We start from the raw sequence: 26,567 nt of genomic DNA, 5'->3' as shown, positions 1-26,567 counted from the left end.
TTTTTGTAAAAATCCTTCGAATGCAGGCTTTTGGTCTTTAGGTTGGCAGGCAGTGGAACCAAAACAACTCTGATCTGAATTTGATTCTCACAGCGCTCACAGCTTACTTTACGCGCGGCGGATTTCACGGGGGATTGCTGATGATTGTTGTAGTTCTCGGGGGGTCCACCGATGGCGTTCGCTGTGGTGATGAATGCTGAAGGGTGCTCACCGCTCACCGGTTATACTTTTGCCGATTTTAGCTCCGATCGTTTTTGATTGTGTGTGTTTTTTTTCCAGAGATTTTGTTTCCCGGGTGATTAAGTAGGTGGATAGATGTTAGTGGAAAACACAGTGAGAGAGAGAGAGAGAGTAACAAATGACGAGTACATTAAAGTGGGGGGCGGGTTCAGTCAGTTCAGGCTTTTAGAAACACACACGTATGTTCGTTTTAGCAAACTAGTAGGTAGTAGACAACAACACTGATCGTGCATAAGGCCATCGTTTCGTTTTCACTTCGAGTGTACGCTCTCCAAATCCGAATTCTTCATCGTCGAAACCAATGAAATCACTTTATTTTTGATAACTCCTAGCTTATTAGTTAGACACCCTGCGCGAGATTTTGCTCAAAAAGAAATCACTTATTCACGATTCAGTCTGAAATTAACACTTCGCGAACTGATATGTTTCACACAATACGTAAAAACGGGGACAGGTTAAAAGGAACGGTTAAAACTTTTTTTTTTTTTTAAAGTGACTCGATTTAAGGAGTTTTCTATGTTACGACTTCTTCCGGTTAAATTGCGTGTTCGGAGCCAACTCGGGGGAACTCCCATGGAGAAACGGAAAACGAAAACTTAGATCTTCAACCAATTCCAAAACGTCGAACGAATGTTTCGTACCTTTCCGCTGTCGCCGGAGCCGCTGCCCCCAGTCGGGCCGGAATCGGCCGTGGCCCCCGCGGAAGAACCGTTATTGTTATTCTGCTCGGCCGCCGAAGACGACGAGGAGCCCCGTCCGATGGAAGCACTACTGACCCGGCGGATCGCGCTAGCACTTTGCTTCCGGTCGCGCAGCTGTCCGGTCGTGAAACTGGAACTCAGATCTTTCTTCGAGCTGGACTTGCTCAGATTGCCGGTCGAGGCCGATGCCGCCGACTGGAGCCGCGAAAGCGAGTCCAAATTTTTTACCCGTGTCGTTAGCGAGTCCCGTTTCGCCTTCGGAAGCGGTGAGCTGCTCACCACCGACGGCGGTTTGACCACCGTCGGCGAGCCACCACCACCACCTCCTTTGGAGACCGGAATTGAGGAACTACGGCTTTTTTCGAGAGATGTGTCCCGACGCCAGCTTTGAGCCGACTCGGGACGGTTCAGACTCACGTCCTTCTTGTCCTTGTTAGCACTGGTTATCGAGCTCGGCCCGGTCGATTTCATGTTCAAACTACCGGTGCTTTTGTTTAGTGACTTGTTTGTCAACGAAGCGGATGGCGAGGGGGAACTCTTCTCCCCTCGCTGCTGCGAGGCCATGAAATTTCTCCCGGAAGGAGGTTTGGGCGCCACGTAGCCCTTGGTCCCCGCGAGGGGAATCTTGCTGGGCCTCCTCCGTGGAGTCTCCGGACACTGCAGTCGGCCGGGTGAATCCCGCTCGGCCTGATCCTGCGCCGACTCGGTACTACTGGAGTGCTGCTGGATCTCGTCCATGGCCAGCGGTGTCATCGCCTTCATGCTGGGCGTGGAAACCTGAGACTGGGCCAGCCTTAGCGCCAGATCCCGCTGCTGCTGCAGCTGTTGATGGTGATGAAGCTGGTGAACTGGCGACAGTTGGGCCAGTTCCGAGGTAGAGGCGGATCGATGCTGATGGCTGACGATACCACCGGCCGAAGTAGTTACCACCACCGAGGTGGTGCTGGCGGTAGGCCCCTTCAGCATGGTGGAGGTAGCTGAGGCGGCGGCACCGGCGGATGTAATTAACGGTGACGTCGTGGTGCTGCCATGGTGATGGTGGTGCTCCGGGCTGAAACCGGACGACGAGGAGGACTTACCGCTCTGTTTGGATTCCAGCACCCGCAGTTGAGCTTTGGTACCCTCCAGTTCGATGGTTTTCTCTTCGAGCTGGAATGAAATGGAGGGATGGAGAAAACATGGTTATAACAATCACAACATTATTACAAATGTAAATGTTCTTCACACTTCACTGAATTTTTTGGAACTTTGCTAAAGGTAATTGAACATTGGTTGGACCTTTTCAAACAATTTCGGGACTTATTTCAAGTGCTTGAGCATCTCCACATGTAGTTCTAAGGACTTCACCAAAACTCCTGGAATGTCTCCAAAATTCTCAGAATTTATTTGAAGTTCTTATCGCAGCTTATCTCAAGTTCTCGGAATTTCGCTGAATTTCTTGGAAGTTCGCAACCATTTTTGAAACTTACGGAACATCGCTGAAGTTCTTGGAACTTCGCTAAATTGGAGGGAGACATTAAAACATTGGTGAATTTTTGTAACCCCTTTAAGTGCTTTTGGAACTTCGCTAAAGTTTTTGGAACATTGCTAGTGTCCTTGGACCCTTGGCTAAATTTTTTGGGACTTATTTCAAGTACTTAAACATCTTCATATGTAGTTCTAAAAACTTCACCAAAACTCCACGAATTTCTCCAAAATTCTCGGAATATATTGGAAATTCTTATTGGAGGTTATCTCAACTTCTTGGAATTTCGCTATTTTTTTATGGAGCTTCGTTGAAGAGTCTGAAACTTTGCATCAAGCGTTGAAACTTCTTTGAAAAAATTACGGAACATCGCTGAAGTTCCGGGAACTTCGCTAAGTTATAGGGGGACATTGAAACATTGGTGAAATTTGCTTAACTTTTTTATGTTTTGGGAACATTGCTGAAATTTTTGGAACATTGCTGGTGCTCTCGAATCTTTGCTAAAATGTTTTGGGGCTTATTTAAGTACTTGAACATCTTCATATGTAGTTCTAGGAACTTCACCAAAGCTCCTGGAATGTATCCGAAATTCTCGAAATTTATTTGAAGTTCTTATCCGAACTTATCTCATGTTCCCGGAATTTTGCTGAATTTTTTGGAACTTCGCAACCATTTTTGAAACTTCTTTGAAAATTACGGAATTTATTCTGATATATAGCTGAACTTCTTGGAAATTGGTTAAATTGGAGGGAGACATTAAAACATTGGTGAAATTAAGTAAACCCTTTTAGTGTTTTCGGAACTTCACTAGAGTTTTTGGAACATTGCTGGTGCTCTTGGACCTTTGCTAAATTTGTTGAGACTTATTTCAAGTACTTAAACATCTTCATATGTAGTTCTCAAAACTTCACCAAAACTCCACGAATTTCTCCAAAATTCTTGGAATTTATTTTAAGTTCTTATCGGAGCTTATCTCAAGTTCTTGGAACTTCGCTAAAAATTTTGGAGCTTCGTTGAAATGTTTGAAACTTCGCATGAACTTTTGAAACTTTTTTAAAATTTACGGAACATCGCTGAAGTGCTTGGATCTTCGCAAATTGTAGGGTTTGTTGAAATTGTATTAACCTGTATTATTTCAAGTACTTGAACAACTCCATACGTAGTTCTAGGAACTTCTCCAAAGCTCCTGGAATGTATCCAAAATTCGAAGAATTTAAATGAAGTTATTATCTGCTCGCAAATTCTTGGAATTTAACTAACATGGAGCTTCGTCGAAGTGTTTGGAACTTCGCACCAATTGTTGAAACTTCGTTGAAATTTTTGGAACATTGCTGAAGTTGTTGGATCTTCACAAAGTTATAGGGAGACATTAAAACATTGGTAAAATTTGTTTAACCTTTCTTATGTTTTCGGAACTTCACTGAAATTTTTGGAACTTTGCTGGTGCTCTTTGAAGTACTTGAACATCTCTAAACGTACTTCTAGAACTTCACCAAAGGTCCTAAAATTTCTCCAAAATTCTCGTAATCTTATTGAAGCTAACCTCAAACTCTTGGAATTTCACTAAATTTCTTTGAGCTTCGATAAAATGTTTGAAACTTCGTATCAATTTTTTAAAGTTCTTTAAAATTTAGGGAAAGTCGCTAAAGATTTTCGCTGAAGGTTATTAGACTTTGCTGAACTTTTCTATCCTGACATTGTTCCTCAAACTTCTGAGAAGTTTCTCAAACTTCTGAGAAGTTCTTCAAACTTCCGAGAAGTTCCTCAAACTTTTGAGAAGTTCCTCAAACTTCTGAGAAGTTTTTTAAACTTCTGAGAAGTTTTTCAAACTTCTGAGAAGTTTTTCAAACTTCTGAGAAGTTTTTCAAACTTCTGAGAAGTTTTTCTGTAAAGTTTCTCAAACTTCTGAGAAGTTTCTCAAACTTCTGAGAAGTTCCTCGAACTTCTTTGAAGTTATCTCAAACTTCTCAAACTTTTGAGAAGTTTCTCAAACTTCTGAGAAGTTTCTCAAACTTCTGAGAAGTTCCTCAAACTTCTGAGAAGTTACTCGAACTTCTGAGAAGTTCCTCGAACTTCTGAGAAGTTCCTCGAACTTCTGAGAACTTCGTCGAACTTCTGACAAGTGCCTCGAACTACTGAGAAGTTTCTCAAACTTCTGAGAAGTTTCTCAAGTTCTTCAAACTTCTGAGAAGTTCTTCAAACTTCTGAGAAGTTCTTCAAACTTCTGAGAAGTTCTTCAAACTTCTGAGAAGTTCCTCGAACTTCTGACGAGTTCTACGAACTTCTGACAAGTTCCACGAACTTCTGAGAAGTTCCACAAACTTTTGACACGTTCTTCGAACTACTGACAAATTCCTCGAGCTTCTGACAAGCTCCACGAATTTCTGACAAGTTCCTCAAACTTCTGAGAAGTTTTTCAAACTTCTGAGAAGTTTCTCAAACTTCTAAGAAGTTTCTCAAACTTCTGAGAAGTTTCTCAAACTTCTAAGAAGTTTCTCAAACTTCTGAGAAGTTTCTCAAACTTCTGAGAAGTTCCACAAACTTCTGAGAAGTTCCTCAAACTTCTGAGAAGTTACTCGAACTTCTGAGAAGTTCCTCGAACTTCTGAGAAGTTCCTCGAACTTCTGAGAAGTTCCTCGAACTTTTGACAAGTGCCTCGAACTACTGAGAAGTTTCTCAAACTTCTGAGAAGTTTCTCAAGTTCTTCAAACTTCTGCGAAGTTTCTCAAGTTCTTCAAACTCCTGAGAAGTTCTTCAAACTTCTGAGAAGTTCTTCAAACTTCTGAGAAGTTCTTCAAACTTCTGAGAAGTTCTTCAAACTTCTGAGAAGTTCTTCAAACTTCTGAGAAGTTCTTCAAACTTCTGAGAAGTTCTTCAAACTTCTGAGAAGTTCTTCAAACTTCTGAGAAGTTCTTCAAACTTCTGAGAAGTTCTTCAAACTTCTGAGAAGTTCTTCAAACTTCTGAGAAGTTCTTCAAACTTCTGAGAAGTTCTTCAAACTTCTGAGAAGTTCTTCAAACTTCTGAGAAGTTCTTCAAACTTCTGAGAAGTTCTTCAAACTTCTGAGAAGTTCTTCATACTTCTGAGAAGTTCTTCAAACTTCTGAGAAGTTCTTCAAACTTCTGAGAAGTTCTTCAAACTTCTGAGAAGTTCTTCAAACTTCTGAGAAGTTCTTCAAACTTCTGAGAAGTTCTTCAAACTTCTGAGTAGTTCTTCAAACTTCTGAGTAGTTCTTCAAACTTCTGAGAAGTTCTTCAAACTTCTGAGAAGTTCTTCAAACTTCTGAGAAGTTCTTCAAACTTCTGAGAAGTTCCTCAAACTTCTGAGAAGTTCCTCAAACTTCTGAGAAGTATCTCAAACTTTTGAGAAGTTTCTCAAACTTTTGAGAAGTTTCTCAAACTTCTGAGAAGTTTCTCAAACTTCTGAGAAGTTTCTCAAACTTCTGAGAAGTTTCTCAAACTTCTGAGAAGTTTCTCAAACTTCTGAGAAGTTTCTCAAACTTCTGAGAAGTTTCTCAAACTTCTGAGAAGTTTCTCAAACTTCTGAGAAGTTTCTCAAACTTCTGAGAAGTTTCTCAAACTTCTGAGAAGTTTCTCAAACTTCTGAGAAGTTTCTCAAACTTCTGAGAAGTTTCTCAAACTTCTGAGAAGTTTCTCAAACTTCTGAGAAGTTTCTCAAACTTCTGAGAAGTTTCTCAAACTTCTGAGAAGTTTCTCAAACTTCTGAGAAGTTTCTCAAACTTCTGAGAAGTTTCTCAAACTTCTGAGAAGTTTCTCAAACTTCTGAGAAGTTTCTCAAACTTCTGAGAAGTTTCTCAAACTTCTGAGAAGTTTCTCAAACTTCTGAGAAGTTTCTCAAACTTCTGAGAAGTTTCTCAAACTTCTGAGAAGGTTCTCAAACTTCTGAGAAGGTTCTCAAACTTCTGAGAAGGTTCTCAAACTTCTGAGAAGGTTCTCAAACTTCTGAGAAGTTTCTCAAACTTCTGAGAAGTTTCTCAAACTTCTGAGAAGTTTCTCAAACTTCTGAGAAGTTTCTCAAACTTCTGAGAAGTTTCTCAAACTTCTGAGAAGTTTCTCAAACTTCTGAGAAGTTTCTCAAACTTCTGAGAAGTTTCTCAAACTTCTGAGAAGTTTCTCAAACTTCTGAGAAGTTTCTCAAACTTCTGAGAAGTTTCTCAAACTTCTGAGAAGTTTCTCAAACTTCTGAGAAGTTTCTCAAACTTCTGAGAAGTTTCTCAAACTTCTGAGAAGTTTCTCAAACTTCTGAGAAGTTTCTCAAACTTCTGAGAAGTTTCTCAAACTTCTGAGAAGTTTCTCAAACTTCTGAGAAGTTTCTCAAACTTCTGAGAAGTTTCTCAAACTTCTGAGAAGTTTCTCAAACTTCTGAGAAGTTTCTCAAACTTCTGAGAAGTTTCTCAAACTTCTGAGAAGTTTCTCAAACTTCTGAGAAGTTTCTCAAACTTCTGAGAAGTTTCTCAAACTTCTGAGAAGTTTCTCAAACTTCTGAGAAGTTTCTCAAACTTCTGAGAAGTTTCTCAAACTTCTGAGAAGTTTCTCAAACTTCTGAGAAGTTTCTCAAACTTCTGAGAAGTTTCTCAAACTTCTGAGAAGTTTCTCAAACTTCTGAGAAGTTTCTCAAACTTCTGAGAAGTTTCTCAAACTTCTGAGAAGTTTCTCAAACTTCTGAGAAGTTTCTCAAACTTCTGAGAAGTTTCTCAAACTTCTGAGAAGTTTCTCAAACTTCTGAGAAGTTTCTCAAACTTCTGAGAAGTTTCTCAAACTTCTGAGAAGTTTCTCAAACTTCTGAGAAGTTTCTCAAACTTCTGAGAAGTTTCTCAAACTTCTGAGAAGTTTCTCAAACTTCTGAGAAGTTTCTCAAACTTCTGAGAAGTTTCTCAAACTTCTGAGAAGTTTCTCAAACTTCTGAGAAGTTTCTCAAACTTCTGAGAAGTTTCTCAAACTTCTGAGAAGTTTCTCAAACTTCTGAGAAGTTTCTCAAACTTCTGAGAAGTTTCTCAAACTTCTGAGAAGTTTCTCAAACTTCTGAGAAGTTTCTCAAACTTCTGAGAAGTTTCTCAAACTTCTGAGAAGTTTCTCAAACTTCTGAGAAGTTTCTCAAACTTCTGAGAAGTTTCTCAAACTTCTGAGAAGTTTCTCAAACTTCTGAGAAGTTTCTCAAACTTCTGAGAAGTTTCTCAAACTTCTGAGAAGTTTCTCAAACTTCTGAGAAGTTTCTCAAGCTTCTGAGAAGTTTCTCAAGCTTCTGAGAAGTTTCTCAAACTTCTGAGAAGTTTCTCAAACTTCTGAGAAGTTTCTCAAACTTCTGAGAAGTTTCTCAAACTTCTGAGAAGTTTCTCAAACTTCTGAGAAGTTTCTCATACTTCTGAGAAGTTTCTCAAACTTCTGAGAAGTTTCTCAAACTTCTGAGAAGTTTCTCAAACTTCTGAGAAGTTTCTCAAACTTCTAAGAAGTTCCTCAAACTTTTGAGAAGTTTCTCAATCTTCTGAGAAGTTCCTCAAACTTCTGAGAAGTTCCTCAAACTTCTGAGAAGTTCCTCAAACTTCTGAGAAGTTCCTCAAACTTCTGAGAAGTTCCTCTATCTTCTGAGAAGTTCCTCTATCTTCTGAGAAGTTCCTTGAACTTCTGACAAGTTTCTCGAACTACTGACAAGCTCCCCAACCTTCTGACAAGTTCCTTAAACTTCTGAGAAGTTCCTCAAAATTCTGAGAAGTTCCTCAAACTTCTGAGAAGTTCCTCAAACTTCTGAGAAGTTCCTCAAACTTCTGAGAAGTTCCTCAAACTTCTGAGAAGTTCCTCAAACTTCTGAGAAGTTCCTCAAACTTCTGAGAAGTTCCTCAAACTTCTGAGAAGTTCCGCAAACTTCTGAGAAGATCCTCAAACTTCTGAGAAGATCCTCAAACTTCTGAGAAGTTCCTCAAACTTCTGAGAAGTTCCTCTATCTTCTGAGAAGATCCTCAAACTTCTGAGAAGTTCCTTGAACTTCTGACAAGTTTCTCGAACTACTGACAAGTTCCCCAACCTTCTGACAAGTTCCTCAAACTTCTGAGAAGTTCCTCAAACTTCTGAGAAGTTCCTCAAACTTCTGAGAAGTTCCTCAAACTTCTGAGAAGTTCCTCAAACTTCTGAGAAGTTCCTCAAACTTCTGAGAAGTTCCTCAAACTTCTGAGAAGTTCCTCAAACTTCTGAGAAGTTCCTCAAACTTCTGAGAAGTTCCTCAAACTTCTGAGAAGTTCCTCAAACTTCTGAGAAGTTCCTCAAACTTCTGAGAAGTTCCTCAAACTTCTGAGAAGTTCCTCAAACTTCTGAGAAGTTCCTCAAACTTCTGAGAAGTTCCTCAAACTTCTGAGAAGTTCCGCAAACTTCTGAGAAGATCCTCAAACTTCTGAGAAGTTCCTCAAACTTCTGAGAAGTTCCTCTATCTTCTGAGAAGATCCTCAAACTTCTGAGAAGTTCCTCAAACTTCTGAGAAGTTCCTCAAACTTCTGAGAAGTTCCTCAAACTTCTGAGAAGTTCCTCAAACTTCTGAGAAGTTCCTCAAACTTCTGAGAAGTTCCTCAAACTTCTGAGAAGTTCCTCAAACTTCTGAGAAGTTCCTCAAACTTCTGAGAAGTTCCTCAAACTTCTGAGAAGTTCCTCAAACTTCTGAGAAGTTCCTCAAACTTCTGAGAAGTTCCTCAAACTTCTGAGAAGTTCCTCAAACTTCTGAGAAGTTCCTCAAACTTCTGAGAAGTTCCTCAAACTTCTGAGAAGTTCCTCAAACTTCTGAGAAGTTCCGCAAACTTCTGAGAAGATCCTCAAACTTCTGAGAAGTTCCTCAAACTTCTGAGAAGTTCCTCTATCTTCTGAGAAGATCCTCAAACTTCTGAGAAGTTCCTTGAACTTCTGACAAGTTTCTCGAACTACTGACAAGTTCCCCAACCTTCTGACAAGTTCCTCAAACTTCTGACAAGTTCCTAGAACTTTTGACAATTTCCTCGAACATCTGACAAGTTCCTCGAACTTTTGACAAGTTCCACGAACTTCTCAGAAGTTCCACAAACTTCTGAGATGTTCCTCAGACTTCTGAGAAGTTCCTCGAACTTCTGACAAGTTCCATAAATTTTTGACAAGTTCCACAAACTTCTGACAAGTTCCTCGAACTTTTGACAAGTTCCTCGAACTTTTGACAAGTTTTTAAACTTTTGACAAGTTCCTCGAACTAAATAATTTGTAGGATGTCAGGTTGTTAAACGGTTGGTTTACCCATCAAATTGGAATTTACATTTTATACCCCGTTCACATTACAGCGTATATCACGTGATATACGCTGTCTTGCAATGAGCACTCATACATCTAGTTTTCGCTTGAAATCCTATGTATGAGTGCTCATTTCAAGACAGCCTATATTACGTGATATAGGATGTAATGTGAACGGGGTATTAGAGTGTATTGCCCATTCGAATCACGGCCGATGAGACTAGCTCAGAGAGATTATCACTTTTGCGTAGTTGTATGCTAAGTTTCTAAAAAAAGGCAGGTCACTCATCGCTGAGTAATTTGTCTTGTTTAGCAATTTCTCATACAACTGAGTGCAAGTGATTATCTCTCTGAGTTAGTCTAATCGACCGTGTATAGACTTCTCTGAATGCCCAAATATTAATGAAGAACTTTGGGTAATTTCTAGAGGTATATGTACACTAGGGTGTTTCATTTTGAAAAAAGTGATGAATTTTTGATAGGCCACCCTCCAGTTCGATTCATAGCCCCAAAATATGAACCTGTGCAAAAAATGGTAAAGATTGATGAAGGTTTAGAGGTCGCGCCAATGATTTGGATTTTGTATGGAGATTTTGGTGAATTAGTATGGGAAATTATTGATTTTCGTTTACATTGCTCTAACTTTGGTTGTAGTTGTCCAAACGTTGAAAAAAAAAAAATATGTGGTTGTCATGACAATGATCAACAAGCCTGTTGTTGTTGCGATGAAATTGGCGTTGTTGCCTTGTACATATTCATCTGTCAATTTACCCTATTTTGCCATTTTTTCACATTTTTATAATTCTTGATACGCTGCAAAACTGAGCGTAGCAACTGTAGGCTTTTTGTTTATTGCCATAGCAATAACATACTAAATTTTTTCGACATTTGGACAAGTAGAAGCAAAGTTATAGCGATATAAGCGATTTTTTAAATTCTTCCATAGTAATTCCCATACAAATTTCAAATCATTGGCGCGACCTCTAAACCTTCATCAATCTTTACCAATTTTTGCACAGGTTCATATTTTGGGGCTATGAATCGAACTGGAGGGTGGCCCATCAGAAATTCATCACTTTTTTCAGAATGAAGCACCCTAATGTACACGGTTTCCTTGCACTTATACTGCTAATTTACTCGATTCTTGCACTCACACTTAAGCGTTCAGACAAACATCAGAGAAGTGTATTTGACGTTTTCGCTTCGGTGGAATGAACGATGCAACAGTTTCAGTCCTCCTGTGATTAGGAACCTCTTCCGATTCACAGAGATACTTCGACGGCCCTGCTCATTGCGAATATGGCCATTTCGACTCATCGCTTATTAGTTGAGATTGAATGCGCCCATTTGGTTGCTTGATTTTGATGTCTGTGCGAGGGGAATAAATTTGAATGTAAATTCTTCGATTGCCTCATTTGTTTTGTTTTTTAACCATCAAAATTATATCAGACACAATTTGCCTAAATTTTCAAAGAAACAACTTACCTTAAACTTGAGATCGTCCATGTCCTCCTTCGATTTGTCCAGCTTCTTGCTGAGGAAGATCCGTGACCGAGTCGCATGGTCCAGCCGCTGTTGTAGAACCTAAAAAGAATCGAAAACGGATTCGTTAATTGTTGGGTCAATAATAGATGGAAGTCCAACGAGTATTTAAGAATCAGAAACGCACTTCAATGTCAATATCCCCCTGTCACTGTTGGGAAAATATAAAAAAATCCAATTTCACCAATGCCCAAGATAATGCTTGATTTTCGTAGACAAAAATCAACATGCAGGTAGCTTCGCTAGCAAAACTCACCAGAGCTACAATTCTAACCACACCGTGGTGAGTTTGAGTTTCTTGATTTTTTTTTTTAATTTTTGTGTTGAGTTGAGTTAGACAATTTCGGAGTTTTCAAAGTCATCTCAAGTGGCGTTTGCATAGGCCATTTAAGGTATGACTGACTATTTTAAGAGAATTTTTGTATGTTGCTTTTGGGTCAAAATCCAACCACAATTTGAGTAACTTTTAGGCAAATTTGACTACAGTTTGCCCACAATCGTCAACTTAAGTCAAAGATAAATTGTATTTCCACAAATATGAGTAACAAAAGTAGTGCTGAAAGTAATTCGGAGATTGCTTTTTCTAGAACCTACAGAAGTTGATGTTGGTATTTATCATCCCACGGATCGCGTTCATCAGCGTGTTGTTGTTTATCCTAGCACCTAGCACATCCACACCGACACCGAGCGATTCGTTCTGATGACCGTCTATAATGACTTTTTGACGGTGGATAATTGCTTTTGAGGAAATTAACGACTTTTGAATCCACTCAGTCAGTCTTGTTCACAGACAGACAAACAGCCAGCCAGCACGCAAAGCTCGTTTTCCCCCTATCTCTGCTGCTACTGCGAGAGACAATTAACTTGATTATTTTCGGTCCGGTTCTGGGCAACTACTTGGACTTGTTGGCACGAAATTAGCCGGATATAAATTGACACAAACTGTGGATCGTAATAATTGGTCTAGCCTGAGGTACTCAATGTCATATGCAGGAGATTTACAACCGTTCTTCTTGAATCGATAGGGATATCGTTTCGTTCAGCATGATATTAATTGATCAGTTCTTACGAGCAGGGTTGCCAGTATTTTAGTCTTCAAAAAAATGTTTGTCGAAACTCTAAAAATAACGCTTTGAACAATCGGTTTAAGTTCTCTGAGAAACTGATTAGAAGATGCTTGAAGGACATGAGAAATTTGCTGAACGTTTACAATATTCCCTGCTGAGCGTCAACAACAGTTACCGGAACCCTGATGTTCAGCAAAATTCGCTTAGCTTCTTACGTTCTACTATGAAGATCGCCACACTTCTCCAAAGCTCCCTAAACTTTTAGGAATTCAATTTTCTCCCAAGTTTCCTGAAGTTTTAAGAAGTTTATTGAACTTGTACGGAATCTCCTGATCCTGATTCCAATTCCAGTACCCTTCAACGAAGTACCATGAAGTTAAAACAAGTTCCCCGAACTTTTAGGAAGATCCTTGAAATTAAACAAAATTCCCCTAACTTCTACGAAGTACCACGAATTTCTAAGAAATTTCCTGTATTTCTACGATGTACCCTGAATATCTACAAAGTACCTGAAGTTTTATGATGTCCTCTGCAGTTATTGAAAAATCCCTGAATTTCAACTAAGTTACCCGAATTTTTACGAAATTCACTGAATTCGAAGATAACAAATCAAGAAGACTGGCAACTTTGCCAGAATCCAAGCGACCGATACAATGGCGCTGCGCTTGAGTGAAGATGGAAGCAACGCATAGAAAAATGAGCAAATACACAAACCCTTCTTCTGAGGATGTAATCTTTGCTATCAAATTCCTTCGAAGCATTTACCTTTGAGCGGCAGATGACGCGATTATACCTGTCTCATAGCGTTCGTATGAGAAAATAGAAGAGTTGCCAGTCTTCTTGATTTGTTGTCTTCGCTAAATTTTTATAATGGTCGGTAATTTCTACAATGTTTGATAAAGTTCTACAAAGATAGCTGAACTTCTAACAAATTCGCTGCAATTCTGGAAAGTTTCCCGAACTCCAAAGTATCCTAAAGTTCTACAAAGTTTCATGATGATCGACAAACGTCCTTCAAGTTCTCTGTAATCAAATGAAGTTGACTTTACTTTTACAAATTGCCCTAAGTCTGTAAGGACCTAGTTCCTAGAGATGTTTTCTAAATACACTTGGACGCATTTCGCACGAAATCGTATTCGGAGCTGGCAGCCCCCTCTCAGATTTCAATGAAACTTTCAGGGTGTTTGGACCTTGACTAAATAAGTTACAGTCAGGAATCCTTATCGTCGGATCCTTATTGCCGGGCTATCCGCGAATAAGGATTCCCACAGCTTATGGGATTTTCACAAATAGGGGCTGTGGTGGATTATCTTATTTGTTTCAATATATAAAGCTACACTGTCTTCAACAAAGTTGTTGTACTGAGATAGACCAACAAGCCTGTGTCATTGGAATAAGGTTTAATTGGTAACTATGCCGCTAGAGGCGCTTCACTTTTATGTTACTTATGACGGGCGCTATAATATATGGATCATAGGTCCAACATAGAATATTTCGTGATCCTGGCCATATAGAAAGTTACTGTCTTGGGAACAGTTGTTCAAGTGATCAAGTCCTTTTGGATGGTGGCCATATCAGTTCAGAACTCTCTCACTACGCAGCGCTAGTGTGCATGCGAACTTCCTATATAAACTGTATCTCGAAAACCTGGCCATATAGAAAGGTGCTGTCTTGAGCAAAGTTGTTCAGGTGACCAAGTCCTTTCGGATGATGATCATATTATTTAAAAACTCTCTCACTAGGCGGCGCTAGTGAGAGAGTTGCGCATGAACTTCCCTAATATGTTATGTCTGGAAAGCTTGTCCATATAAGATGTTGCTGTGCAATGTGAGGACACGAAACAGAATAGGGATGACGTGTAGAGAGGCTGGAAATCGATGCCAGACGTCATTTTGGAATCCAAGATGGCGGCCATCGGTTCAAGAAAAACGGTCAAATACCCTACAATATGGGTATTTTCGGAAAGAAGATGACGTGTAGAGGTCGGAAATCGATTCCAGACTGCACTTTAGAATCCAAGATGGTGGCCATCGGTTCAAGAAAAACTTTCAAATACGAACCGGATTTCTACTGCCGGTGGATTTTGGATCGGCCAAATCTCTACGATTTGACCAAGGTACGATCGAAGTGCGCCATCGTACGAGCACCAAACCGCCAGCCTCGTATGCCACAAAAGACCAATCGCCATCCTTGAAGTGGATCAAAGGATTCGATCGCCATCGTCAATTACGTGAAAGGATCTATTGCAACCAAACAACATCACCTATTATCCTACATCGGGAAACCCACCATCGCTGAAAATCATCGACTAGCTGTGGAACAGAGAGAAAGGTCGCCATCGTCCTTCAACAGAATCGTCTCCAGCTAGTGCAACCAGTTTTCATAAGTGGATATTGGCTCTACTCGGTTACTTTCGACAATCATCAGGATTGTAGGACAACCAGAGCGTTGTTCTGCTACCACTCAGGTATGTAAGAACTGGTATATGTCCGCCGAAGTGACAAAATTTCTCAACTAACACCCTCATTTCGACTTGTGTTATTGTTGGCGAATCGACGAGTACTTACGGACGTCGAAGTGGTGAATCAGTTCTCGAAGAACTTGGTTTCGGGCACCATTCGAGGAATTCGGTGGCGATTGAGGACGGTCGACGACGATTCTGGTGCTACTTCCTTATGACTAGACAATAGACGGCATGACATCACGATTTCAGGCTCGGGCATCGTGCAACGGTCATCTTGGCCAGGTAAATACATAAATACAGTATATGCCCGGCTGAAGCTGGAATTTATTGATCCTACACCTACATTGGTACATTTCTCCTTCGCTGCACTGGATTTCGATACGATCTACCGAATTGTTACCGTAAGGCTTTACATCTTCCTGGTTCGAAAGGATAGTTATCGTGATTTTGAGGCAATTTGGATTCGGCTGTTAGCACAAACTGTCGTTTGCACAGGTAAGCCGAACGGTATATGTTCAGCCGAAGCTCAAATATTGGTTACTACATTCGCTTTTCCACTCCTTCGCTCTTCACTGGCTCGAATTGGAATACCGAGATTCCCGATCAAACGTTTTGAGGTGTACAGTTTTGGAATTTACTGCTATCTGGCTTCGGTAGCACAACTGGTTCTTCTCACAGGTGAGTTGAACAGTATATGTCCAGCCGAAGCAGACAATTTGCATACTACATCGCCGATTCCTTTCGATTCTCGGATATTTCAACGTTTCGCCAAACATCGCGTGGAGCAACGCATCACTAGTATCTACCAACTTACGACTGGCTCTTGGTTCTTCGTTTCTGTAACGTGATTCCTCCGACAACAACCATGTCAACGAAGATTACCAGGTCAACCAACTCCTTGAAGGTGTTGACGTCAAAACTCAAGGGTTTTCGAGCGTCGTTAAACAACATTAGTCAGTTCGTTAGGTATTATAAGGAGGGTACAACAGCTAGTCAGGTCAATGTCCGCCTTGAACGTATAGGTTTGTTGTGGGAGCAAATTAGTGAGACTTCTTCGGAGATCGAATCGCATGAGGACTACGAAGAGCAAGAAGGTGTCGAAAAAGAGCACCTGGAGTTCGAGAATCGCTACTACGATGCGAAATCGTTCTTGATGGAGAAAGCCATGAAGTTCCAGGAAGAATCAGCACTAAATCAGTCAACACGGAGTGCGGACGCCGCCAGTACCCATGGTACAATGGACCGTGTACGCCTGCCGCAAATCAAGCTGTCTCGACGGAGACATCGATGACTGGCTGAGTTTCAGGGATCTCTACACGTCCTTGATCCATGAGACGGCAGAACTTCCGAATGTGGAGAATTTTCACTATTTTAAAGGTTGCTTAGCAGGCGAAGCTAGGGCGCTAGTCGATCCGCTAAAGATAACTAGCGTCAATTATAAAATTGCTTGGGAGTCGTTGCTAAAACGTTTCAACAACAGTAAGCTACTATAGAGGAAACAGGTACAAGCGCTGGTCAAACTACCTTCACTCGCCAAGGAATCGGTCAAAGATCTCCACAGATTGGCTGATGGATTCGACCGTGCGATTCAGATATTGGATCAAGTCATCGAACCAGCCGAATACAAGGATTTGCTGCTGGTAGAACTGCTGAGTTCTCGTCTGGATCCAGTCACTCGACGTGGCTGAGAGGAACACACGTCCGCTAAGGAGCAAGACACTCTACAGGACTTGCAGGAGTTCCTATAACGGAGAATTCAAATCCTCGAGTCTCTACCAGCGAAGGCAGAACTCAAAAACGAGCCGCAACAACCCAAATGGAAGTCGTTTTCACTGAAGGTCAGCCACAATGCCGTACAATGGAATACCGCTAAGTGCCCATCGTGTACGGAGGTTCATGGACTACATACGTGCCCAGCCTTCCTGGAAATGTCGCTGTCCAGCAGGGAGTCGTTCATACGAGCACAGTCACTCTGCCGAAACTGTCTCAAGCGAGGACATCTAGCTCGAGATTGTTCGTCAATGTTCTCGTGTCGCAACTGCAAGGCTCGACACCACACACTGCTGTGCTTCAAGGGCGAAGGAAGAAGCAGTAGGAATGGATCACCCTAGAAGGCCAATTCGGGTAAAAGTGGTAACTGGAACGACTCAAGTTCTGATCCCAAGACAGCGAATGCCGCATCGGTTCAGATAGTATCGTCGAACAAAGCACAGAGTCACACGTCGCAGGTAATTCTGGCTACAGCAGTTGTTGTGATCGAGGACAACCAGGGTTCTCGCTATCCGGCACGCGCACTGTTGGATTCCGGGTCGCAATGCAACTTCATCTCTGAAGATCTAAGTCAGCTGATGAAGGTCTCTAGTGAGAAGGTGGATGTTTCGATATCGGGTATCGGACAAACCGGAACGAGAGTCAATCGCAAAATCCAAGCTGTCGTCAAGTCTCGGTTCTCGTCATACTCTCGAACGATGGAATTTCTCGTCTTGCCGAAGGTCACAGCTTGTCTGCCTACTTCTACAGTGCAGGCAAATGGATGGGACATACCGGCAGACATCGAACTGGCAGATCCAGAATTCTTCCGCTCGAGAAAGGTCGACTTGGTCATGGGCATCCAAGCTTTCTTGAGCTTCTTCCCATCCGGAAGAGAGATTCCACTGGGAACTGGTCTGCCAGTACTCACCGAAACAGTTTTCGGTTGGATAGTGACAGGCGAAGTTACTACATCAAGCCAAGGTACGAGATATGCTTGTAACATGTCAGTATCGAACGATCTGGAGAAGTCCATGGAACGGTTTGGTCCTGCAAGGAAGTGGGAACCAGCAGCAAATACCCGCCGGACGAGACACGCTGCGAGGAGCTATTCGAGCGTACAGTCGAACGGGAATCGGATGGTCGGTAAACTGTAACTCTTTCCAAGCACAACGAAGTTCTTGCGAAACTGGGTGGATTGAGCTGCAACTGTGAAACGGCAAGGTATTCAATTGAACCTACCTGGAACCGAACAGTGGGTGAGGAATGGCGAACATTCCACGAGAGCAATGCTTAATACGATTGAATTCACGTGGCGAACAGGGTCGCCAAAATTCGAGCACTGACGGAAGGATACGGACTGGAAAGGAAAGTTCAAGGGCAAGTAGAAGTCACCATCAATCGGTCGGGATGGTCCCCGACACCCTACAATAGGGTACTTGCGGAACAGGGACAACGTGTAGAGGCCGGAAATCGATGCCAGACGTCATTTTGAAATCCAAGATGGCGGCCATCGGTTCAAGAAAAACTGTCAAATACCCTACAATATGGGTATTTTTGGAAGGAGGATGACGTGTAGAGGCCGGAAATCGATGCAAGATGTCATTTTGCAATCCAAGATGGCGGCCTTTGCTTTAACGAAAACTATTAATGGATACGACGTGTATAGGCCCAAAATTGAGATCCAAAACGGTGGCAGTTGGCTTTCGAAGGAACATTTAGTGGCTCTGGACAGTCTCGTAACAGATTCTTCAACCATCTGGCACAGATTTTCAATCAGTGCCTAAGACTTGGCTACTTCCCCTCGTGCTGGAAGTCAGCTAACGTCATCCCCATCCGGAAACCTGGGAAAGATCGATCCTCTCCTTCAAGTTACCGACCCATCAACCTTCTCTCGGGGTTATCATAGCTGTTCGAAAGAGCAGTCTACCATCGATTACGAGGAAAACCACATATTGCTCGAGGAGCAATTTGGCTTCCGTAAAGGTCGCTCGACTGTTCATCAGTTCACTCGAGTAGCAAACATTCTCAGACGGAACAACCCAAGTAACAAATATGGTTTTATTAGGGTTCTGGTGACCATGATTTAGACTTGTAGCTCAGAGATAAACGAGCCGATGGCTGAAAGTCTCTTTAATAAAGAAAGATAAAGATAAAGATAGACTTGTAGCATGCTTTAAAACCTCGGTAAAACTTGCAATGTTATTTGAGAAGTTTGTATCTAAAGCATCTGCCATGGCAGATTGGATGTTGGACGTTGAAAAAGTGTTCGAAAATGTTTGACATGATGGCCTGGTCTACAAATTGCAGCGATACGGTCGTCCAATCTACCTAGTGAAGATAATTAAAAATTACCTTTCGGACAGAACATTCAGAGTCTTTCTCAATGGCATCACTTCGGATGCATTCCACGTCGGTGCCGGGGTTCCACAAGGAAGCATCCTTGGCCCACTGTTATTCAACCTGTTCACCTCCGATATGCCGGCTCTCCCTGAAGGTGGATCGCTGGAAGGGTAGAGCCATCGGAGCTCTGACCGCCAAACTTCAGAGAGGCCTAAATGTCCTGTCAGAATACTTCAACCACTGGAAGATCCGTATCAACGCGGCAAAGACCCAGGTCATCATCTTTCCTCATTCCAAATCACCCTAATATGATAATTGCGTTTAGTCGAAGACAACATATCAAGAAGACTGGCAACTCTTGCATTTTCTCAAACGACCGGCATGAGACAGGCACAATCGCGTCATCTGCCGCTCAAAGTTAAATGCTCCGAACGATAGCAAAGGTTCCATCCTCAGAAGAAAGGTTTGTGCGTTTGCTCATTTTTCTATGAGTTGCTTCCACCTTCGCTCGAGAACAGCGCTACTGTGTCTGTCGCTCGGATCCAGGCAAGGTTGCCAGTCTTCTTGATATGTTGTCTTCGGTTTAGCGCTAATTTACAGGATACCCTTTTAAGGGCTTATTTTCGTTTGAATTTAAAAATTTGTAAACCTACCTAGGTACTAGGTTGCCAAATCACGAATGATCTGGTGGTTTGATCGCAGACAGGTGACTCTGAACCTTTCCAGCGTGGAAGTTTTTCGCTCCTCGAATGTTTGAAGACCGGCCAGGTGGTGAATCTCAGAATTACGAGTTCGCGGTGGACTGTTAAGGATCATTCTGAGGATCTTGTTTTGGATCTTCTGAAGCTTTAGGCGATGGAACTTAGCACAACTCTCCCAGATTGGCATACCATGGTTGTAGTTTACTCGCCAGAGCATGGATCACTCGAACCTTATAGATGATGGAGGTGTCATCTGCGAACATTGACAGGAGAGGAACGTCTGACGTGAAAATGTTGAATAGGATAGGCCCAAGCAGACTACCCTGAGGTACCCCTGCATCAACGTTGAACGTATCAGAGGGGACATTGTTCAAGTAGACCTGGCATGATCTGCCCGATAAGTAGTTTTTGATGGCCTTCACAAGGTAGATCGGAAAGTTGCATCGATGCAGTTTGTACACTAGGCCATCATGCCAGACATTGTCAAACGCCTTCTTAATGGGCAGAGCCACGACAGAAGCGCTGTTCAAGCAGAACGATGTGCAACCAAATGGTACTCGATTATGATGACTGGGTTTGGGAAAAACGTTTATTTCGTGAAAACAGTGATAAAATTATCATTTGTACATTTTTCAAAGGAAGATTGGATTCGTGATGTAATATCCTATCGATTGACGTATTTGGATTTTAATTTCATCTATAAATGACAAAGTTACAAGCGTTCAAAACCTAAAACTATTTCACTACATTTTTTTTTGATTTACACCCCAGTAGTTCTACGTAAAAAAATGATTTTTAAAATTTAGAGCCGATTTAAAAAAATGGCCATGTTTTATTTGGACGAAAATTTGCCTCAAGATAGGTAATTATGTTTACTACCAACCAGGGTTCTGCATTTTCGAAACAAAGAAAAGAAAATGAACGCTCCGCAGAATCGCTTCATTTCGAGCAATATCATTTTCGTGTAAGTCATCGTGTTTCTTGTTATCGAGTCACGATGAACATTCCTCTTTTGAAACATGACTGGACTATCACATGTTTCGTTCGTCAAGTGCTTCAGTTCATTTCATTTGAAGCAAAGACTTGTTTCAATTGACGCAATGAACGACTCGAAAACTGCTTCCTTCGTTTTTTCCACTTTCACTTCAATTCGGGGCTCATTCGAATTGTCACGACTTGATGACGTAGGCATCAGCATATAGTATCCGAATAGTATCCGCACAATATCGGTTGCCGATAGGGATGGCATCCGGATTATATGTAGTAATACTATATTCTTTTATATTAAACAAAAAATAAATTAACGAGGCCATTCTGAAGTCCAAGATGGCAGCCATCGGGGTCGGGGAAAGTCTCAAATACCCCCCTACAATACGTGTATTTTCGGAACGGGGACGACGCGAAGGTGTCGGAAATCGATATTCGACGTTATTTTGGAATCCAAAATGGCGGCCATCGGGTTTCAGAAAAAGTGTCAAATACCCTACAATAGGGTATTTTCGGAACGGGGATGCCGCGTAGATGCTGAAAATCGATATCCGAAACCATTTTGGAATCCAAGATAGTGGCCATTGGTTTTATGAAGTGTCAAATATCCTAAGATATGGTTATTTTCGGAACGGGACGCTATGTTTTCGATATCCGACGCTATGTTGGAATCCAATATGGTGGCCATAAGGATTCAGAAAGTGTCAACTATCTTACAATATGGGTATTTTCGGAACGGGGATGCCGACAATCGATATTCGATGCCATTTTGGAATCAAAGATGGTGGTCATCAAGTTTCATAAAACGTTTCAAATACCCTAAGAAATGGGTATTTTCGGAACGGAGACAACGCGTGACTGCCGAAAAAGGATATCCGATGCTATGTTAGATTTCAATATGCGGCCATAGGGTTTCAGAAAGTGTCAAATACCCTACAATATGGGTATTTTCTGAATGGGGACAACGTGTGAATACCGAAAATCGATATCCGATGCCATTTTGGAATCCAATATGGCGGCCATCAGGTTTCACAAAATGTGTCAAATACCCTAAGATCTGGGTTTTTCGGAACGAGGACGACGCGTAGATGCTGAAAATCGATATTCGATGCCATTTGTAGGCTATTTGACACTTCTTTTGAAATCGGAAGCCACCATCTTGAATTTCAAGACGGCGTCGGACATCGATTTCTTTCTTCTAGATGTCAACCCGATTCCAAAAAACCCACATTGATCAGTATTTGACAGTATTTCCTCTAGTATTTCACAGTTTTTCTGAACCAAAGCCACCATCTTGGATTTAAAAACGGCGTGACATCAATTTTCGGCATCCCCATTCTGAAAATAACCATATTTTAGGATATTTGACACTTTTCCGCAAATCGGAAGCCGCCGTGGCGTCGGATATCGATTTTCGGCTTCTAGACGTTACCCTGATTCTAAAAAAAAAACCGTTTGTATGGGTATTTGATAGAATTTACAACTTTTTCTCAAACCGGAAGCCGCCATCGGATATTGATTTCCAATCTCCAGACGTCACCCCGATTCCAAAAATACCCATATTGATGGGACGGCATTAGCACGGACGGCATTTTGTCTGAAATAGGAAGCCGCCATATTGGATTTAAAAATGGCGTGGGCTATCGATTTCCGGCCTCTAGACGCCATCCCGATTCCAAAAATAGCTATGTTGATAAGTATTTGACAGTATTTCCCACTCTTTCTTAAACTGGAAGCCGCCATCATGGATTTCGAAATGACGTCGCTTATCAATTTTCGATCTGTAGACTTCATACCGATTACAATAATACCAATATTGATGTGTATTTGACTGTATTTCCACTTTTTCGAAGATCGGAAGCCACCATCTTCGATTTCAAAATGGCGTCGGATATCGATTTTCATCCTCTAGACATCATTCCGATTCCCAAAATACCTTTATTGATAAGTATTTGACAGTATTTCCCACTTTTTCTTACACTGGAAGTTGCCATCTTGGATTTCAAAATGGCGTCACATATCAATTTTCGATCTCTAGACGTCACCCCAATTCAAAAAGTACCCATTTTGATGGGTAAACAAACACCCGACAATGATAAATTTGGCATCCACGTGCACAGATCTATGCGCATACGCTTAAATGAACCGAGTTAACAAACAACAAAAGTCCTAAAACTGCACGAATTTGGATCGAACAGCTTCGCTTCAATGCAAAAGTAATTTCATTTGACAATGAAAGAAGAAATGAAGACTTGCCAAGCCAAAACAAACAGCATGAAACCTGATCGAAAGTGGTTCTGTTGATGTTGAAGGGGATATGCTCGAAGAGAAGACAGAATGACTTTCAATTGAAAGTGATGGTTGACAGCTTCATCGTCGCTTGCCGATTTTCGATTGAAAGTGACTTTGTGGGGCCCTGCTACCAACCGTTCATACATCGCGAGAAGGGCAATTTAAAAAAAAAAGTTTTTCAACGTGCCAGTTTCATACAAAACTAAACCAGCGAAAATCATATACATACATCTTAGAATCCAATGAAGCTCAATTTGTGAGTCAATTTCGTCTAATCAGCAACTACTGATTAATCGAGAATTCTATAAAGGGCTAACACGCTAACTTGAAAGTACCCATTAATGGGTAAAAAATAGCAATTTTGAAGAAAAGTGGATTAACTCATTAAATGAGTAAACAAATGGGTAATGGGTAACATATGCTCATAAATGCGTAAAAATACTCATTAATGAGTTAAAATACTTTTTTCAAGATGGGTATTTTTTGCCTATTAATGGGTACATTGAAGTTAGCGTGACGTGCACGCTGGACTACGTTCACGGCATCTTTCGAAGTGATAATGAGATCCATAAAAAAGACTATGTGTACTTTTTGAAACCCTCGCCTTTAGAGCGTCCGATCAGGTAATGATCGATTGACGATATCGTAACTTGTTAAGTGCAATCACTTCCCAACAACAACAACAAACACGTTTCGTGTTTCTCGTTTCTCAAAGAAAGCCATCCATTTCCCATCATTGCAAACAATCAATCCACTTCTTAAAAGCTGCGCTTCGAAGTCGGCCCATAATCAACCGATGCTGATCGATTATTATTAGTCCTAGAGGCCCGCCGAAGTATTGGTATTTCAGTCTTTCACGCTCATCGAGTGCCGAAAATAAAACAGATCAGTTTGATCGATTTCTTTCGGTTCGCCCCTCATCCCATTGTTTGCGATCGCGAAAGGCGCGTGCTCAAGCGTATTCGACGATTGGCGCTTTTGTTAAGCAGAAAATCACTTTTACCGAGCGCCAAAACTACTTTCCGATTGCATAAACGGATATTGTTCGCGGTGCGTCCCCCGAACTCGTCCTGTCATTGACTGTCGGACGAAATTGAATGATGGGCTGATTTTGAATGAATTTTGGATTGAGTAATGGCCACCGTCGAACGATCGATCGATCGATCGATCGAAATGGCTTAGGCAGAAATTGGATTGCGTTCGTGATTTTCTACTGTTGTGGAACAACTCATTTCGCCGCGCTTTTTCCCCCTGTTTCATGAGCGTCAAAGATCGACCGATAAACAGGTTCATCGTGCCCCTCGTGTTTTTACTGTTTTGATGGGTGCAACAAATAGCTTAATCAGCACTGCTCCCAATTTGGGGCCTTTTTGGATCTGAACTTTTCTTCTGGTTTTGGAACTTATGATCCGAGAACTGCGGTGGTTGTGGAACGGTTCTTTTGAATCGGAAATGAGCCATCATAAATTGGACCGGAGGCTGCTCATGGCGAAAAATGTATGCAGGTCCGGAACTGAGTTGGCTTTCTTCTTGTGGCTCATTTTCAAGGTTAATTCGGTGGAACGAACAAAACGGACAGACCTTTGAAGACGCTTCTGCTAATCTTTTGAGAATGAATGAATTTCGAATCCGACTAGGAATATTTGTCAATTTGCCAGACGGGCTCTTCAATTTTAGAAAACCTACCAAAACTGATTTAAGGCTGTGTTCCATTTGGTAAAATTTCACTTAAATTTTACATTTTGAAAATTAATTAAGATGTTCGAAAATCCCTCTGTTGTTGATCGAACGATTTTCGAGAAGGTTTCCGTCAAAATTGATTCCTTGTCTGTCAGAAAGAAGTCTGCTGGAATAGCCTGGGGAGGGACGTGCTGTCAAAAAAATTGCATCGGTAATTGTCTTATTGTACGATTTTCCACAAATCTGAAATGATTTGCACCTTAACTATTCACACACAAGAAATCCGGAAGATCATAACCACAAAGGCACTTTTCTAACTATCCATTTTTCTCAACAAAAATATTGCTGAACACCGGCAGGATCTTTTCAAAAACGTTACAGAATTAAATTTTTCAACTGTAGATTAAGTTTTGCAGCATCTCAGATGAATCAATTGATCAGGAAAAGTAAAAAAGTGTTCCGCTTCCTATGTCTCAAGGCAAAAAATTATGCTCACAACACTCTTTTTGACGTTCTCCTATTCACCACCAGAGGTTGAATCGATCGTTTAGTTTCTATTAAAAAGGCCTATCGCGTAATGATCTGAAACGGCGAAATGAAAAATCTCGCAGGCAAAATCAAGCTGTACATTGCATTAGGTCCTAAGTAACATTGACAGATTATCTTCGTCGACTTTCTCTTTGTATCCTCACGGCCATGTAATGATAATCTTAGCTGTTTTCAGCACACAGATCGATAAAAGAAACTTTTATCTAGCATTTAATAGAACAAACACAAGTTGACAAGAAAGTCGATGAAGAGAATCGATCAATGTTACTTAAAACCTAATGCAATGTTCAGCTTAATGTAATTTAATGTCATACACTGAAAAAAGTTTTCACTTAGTTTCTATTAGGAACGCACATAGTATTTTTCCAAAAACAAAAACAATGATTTCTATCTGTATATCACATAGCATTAGAAATTCTATATGATAAATCATATAGATTTCATTGGACACATAACGTTCATGTGATTTAGTGGTGCAATTCCCAATTATGGGATCACATGAAAGTTATGTGAAATTCACATGGATATTTTCCACTGGTTATGTGATTTATTTTATGAGTGTAGTCCTCTCCAGGCGGGTTCGTATTGGTGAGATTTGCGTGTGTTAGTGAGATGAAATTTTTTGTTAACTGTGAGAATTTTTTTGTTTGCTGTAAGAACTGTCATTCTAAAGTAAAAATAAACAACAAAACGAAAACAAACCCTACGCTTGCACGATAACAGTCAAATATCTTAGCTATTTTCAGCACACAGATCGATAAAAGAAACTTTTATCTAGCATCTAATAGAACAAACACAACAACTTACGCTAGTGTGTGTAAAATTATATTATTAGTGTAGTGTTCGTGAGATCCTGCTTGGAGAACTCAATTGGCGTTGACGGCACCGTCGAAAAATTTGCTCTTCCAGCAAATATAGACAGTTTCTTATGGGAATTTTCGATGGAGTGAAAGGATAGAACAAAGTCCGCCATGTTTCACGCACAGTCTGACGTTTGCTTATGGATTTTCTCATAGGAGTAAAGAGTTACAGAGTCGCCGTCAACGCCAATTCTTTTAGGATTGGGCGATCTTGGATCGACCTTTGTGAGATCTTTTGGATCTCGATTTTCAATTTTTAGGATCAATTCTTTATTTATTAAAAAATCGTAAAAATCGATCTTACTGTTCTATCTTTTCGATCTTCAAAGAAGCAAACGAATGTAAGTTGTGTGCATCGAAAAACTGATTTCCATTCTCCGCAAACCTAAATATAATGAACATACTCTCAAATTTAGCCTCAGCATAGTCGCTCCTAATGTTGTATAAAATAGTGCTGAGAATATAAATTTAAAATGTTGTCTCTTTCAATATTATGCATTATGACAGTTAGGTTGACAACAGGGTTAATTTCATTCATTTCGCATAAAAATATGTTTTATGGGATAATGGAATCATAAGATATTATGATTATGATCAGGGCTGTCATCTGATCATTCAATGCGCACGAAAGCTCAATGTGTAGCCATCGCTCCGACGGCTCCGACGCAAAG

At 41.0% G+C, this 26,567-nt stretch overlaps 1 protein-coding gene across 3 annotated transcripts in view; it reads right to left on the bottom strand.

Moving 5' to 3' along the window:
• LOC135700024 (serine-rich adhesin for platelets-like) overlaps nucleotides 1-26,567 on the bottom strand; it is a 456,905-nt gene that overhangs the window by 28,760 nt on the left and 401,578 nt on the right. For all 3 annotated transcript variants that reach the window (XM_065220400.1, XM_065220401.1, XM_065220402.1), the window contains 2 exons: nucleotides 11,148-11,246; nucleotides 882-2,090 (listed from right to left, as the gene is read on the bottom strand). In XM_065220400.1, the coding sequence (XP_065076472.1) occupies nucleotides 882-2,090; nucleotides 11,148-11,246 (1,308 nt within the window). The remainder of the gene's footprint in view (nucleotides 1-881; nucleotides 2,091-11,147; nucleotides 11,247-26,567) is intronic.

This window comes from Ochlerotatus camptorhynchus, unplaced genomic scaffold, assembly GCF_037179485.1.
Source record: "Ochlerotatus camptorhynchus isolate MF236.1 unplaced genomic scaffold, CSIRO-AGI_Acam_v1.1 ptg000125l, whole genome shotgun sequence".
Classification (NCBI taxonomy): domain Eukaryota; kingdom Metazoa; phylum Arthropoda; class Insecta; order Diptera; family Culicidae; genus Ochlerotatus; species Ochlerotatus camptorhynchus.
Note: the sequence above shows the minus strand (reverse complement) of the source record. Positions and strands in the feature narration are given on the sequence as shown.